Source organism: Propithecus coquereli, unplaced genomic scaffold, assembly GCF_000956105.1.
Source record: "Propithecus coquereli isolate 6110/MARCELLA unplaced genomic scaffold, Pcoq_1.0 Scaffold246, whole genome shotgun sequence".
In the NCBI taxonomy this organism is placed as follows: Eukaryota; Metazoa; Chordata; class Mammalia; order Primates; family Indriidae; genus Propithecus; species Propithecus coquereli.
This window is the reverse complement of record NW_012148019.1, coordinates 2,642,155-2,643,604: the sequence shown is the minus strand read 5'-3', so window position 1 is coordinate 2,643,604 and position 1,450 is coordinate 2,642,155. Positions and strand designations below refer to the sequence as shown.

The following is a 1,450-nucleotide window of genomic DNA, read 5'->3' as shown; positions in this document are numbered from 1 at the left end:
ACATATACCCAATTCTGAACATCACCTAGGAATTTCTCTAAACTAGATCAAAATTTCAACAACTAGCAGTCAACTATTGTTTTATGACAATAACTGAAAAATGAAATTCTAAAGATTAAATTACTAAAACTCTAGTTGAAACATGCAGATAATGCAGAATATGACTAACATGGACAATAATAAGTCTCCATTATCCTCAAAAAGAACAATGAAAAATGTGTCCTTAAGTACATATCTTGTATAGAAATTATAAAATAATTTATCTTAAGATAACATATAAACAGTATAAGCCTTACTTATTTTTCTCACCTTTTCCATATAACTGATATGATTTTGTAAAAATATTAATGACACTATGTGGACTTCCCTTTGCCAATTCTTCCCATGGTCCTTTGCTTTGTGTACCACCTATGTGCCCAAAAAGTGGCAAGAATTTTTCAGCTTCCTTCTGAAACTCTTTGAGGGGTTCATAAGTATTTCTTTCTCCAGAACAAAATTCCTTTTCTTTTAAAATTTCTGCTATCTTCAAAAGGGGCCGTCCATCCTGGACTCCCTCTTCTCCAGAGAGACTCCCCTCACTGAGCAGAGGCCCTTCACTGACTGAATCTATGCTGGAACCAAGTGACACTTTGGCTTTGTCTTGAGAACAGGCTGGCACATCAGAGCTAGAAGAGTCAGTCTGCCTCTTACACAACTGTGCCAGCAGACCTTCTGGTTTGGGACCAGGGGATCTCATTCTAAAGCTTGATATGGCACTCTGAGGTCTTATTATCTCAGGAAGCTTTTTAAATTCACTAAGGTTGCCTACACCAGGGAGATCATCATCAAAAGTTGCGTGAGATACACAGGTTCCCAGCATCTTCTGAATTCGGGCAGAGAAAACATCTTCAGCATCATCTTTCACAGGTGGACTTATAGCCTTGGTCCAAGGTCCGTCTTCTTGAGGTGCTTTCTGCACATCGTACTCAGAGCTCCAGGCTGACCCGTAGTTAATGTTGGCCCCAGCTAACTTCTTGGCTTCACTTTCAATTCTGCTAGACAAGGACACAGCTGTTGCTTTCAAGGCTTCAATACGATCCAGTTTACTCTTATACTGGCTGGCACTAGGCTTTAACAAGGCATCTGGATGAGCAGCTGGTGAGGTCAGATACGGTTGAGGTGTAAAAGTTAATGGCCCTGAAGCCACATTATGATTCTTCCTAGTCGGTAAAATAGACTCAACATCCTTAGGCAACATTCCTACGTGCTCTAGACTCAAGAGGTGGGAGAGTAAACTTCCAGCTGTTCCAACCAGAGGCTGTGGTTGGGAACGGTGAACTCGTGGGCTCAATCTGTCAGGATGCATCCATGTGGGTTCTATCAAGTCCCTTCTGGAAATGAAAGTCACAATATGTTAGTTAACTAAATCACCATTTTTTTAAGTTTTTGTTTTTTCTCATTATAAGACTAA

At 40.1% G+C, this 1,450-nt stretch overlaps 1 protein-coding gene across 1 annotated transcript in view; it reads right to left on the bottom strand.

Moving 5' to 3' along the window:
- Positions 1-1,450, bottom strand: part of CEP350 (centrosomal protein 350kDa) — a 175,594-nt gene that overhangs the window by 117,184 nt on the left and 56,960 nt on the right. Inside the window, exon 12 of the mRNA XM_012646529.1 lies at positions 310-1,370. Within this exon, the coding sequence (XP_012501983.1) occupies positions 310-1,370 (1,061 nt within the window). The remainder of the gene's footprint in view (positions 1-309; positions 1,371-1,450) is intronic.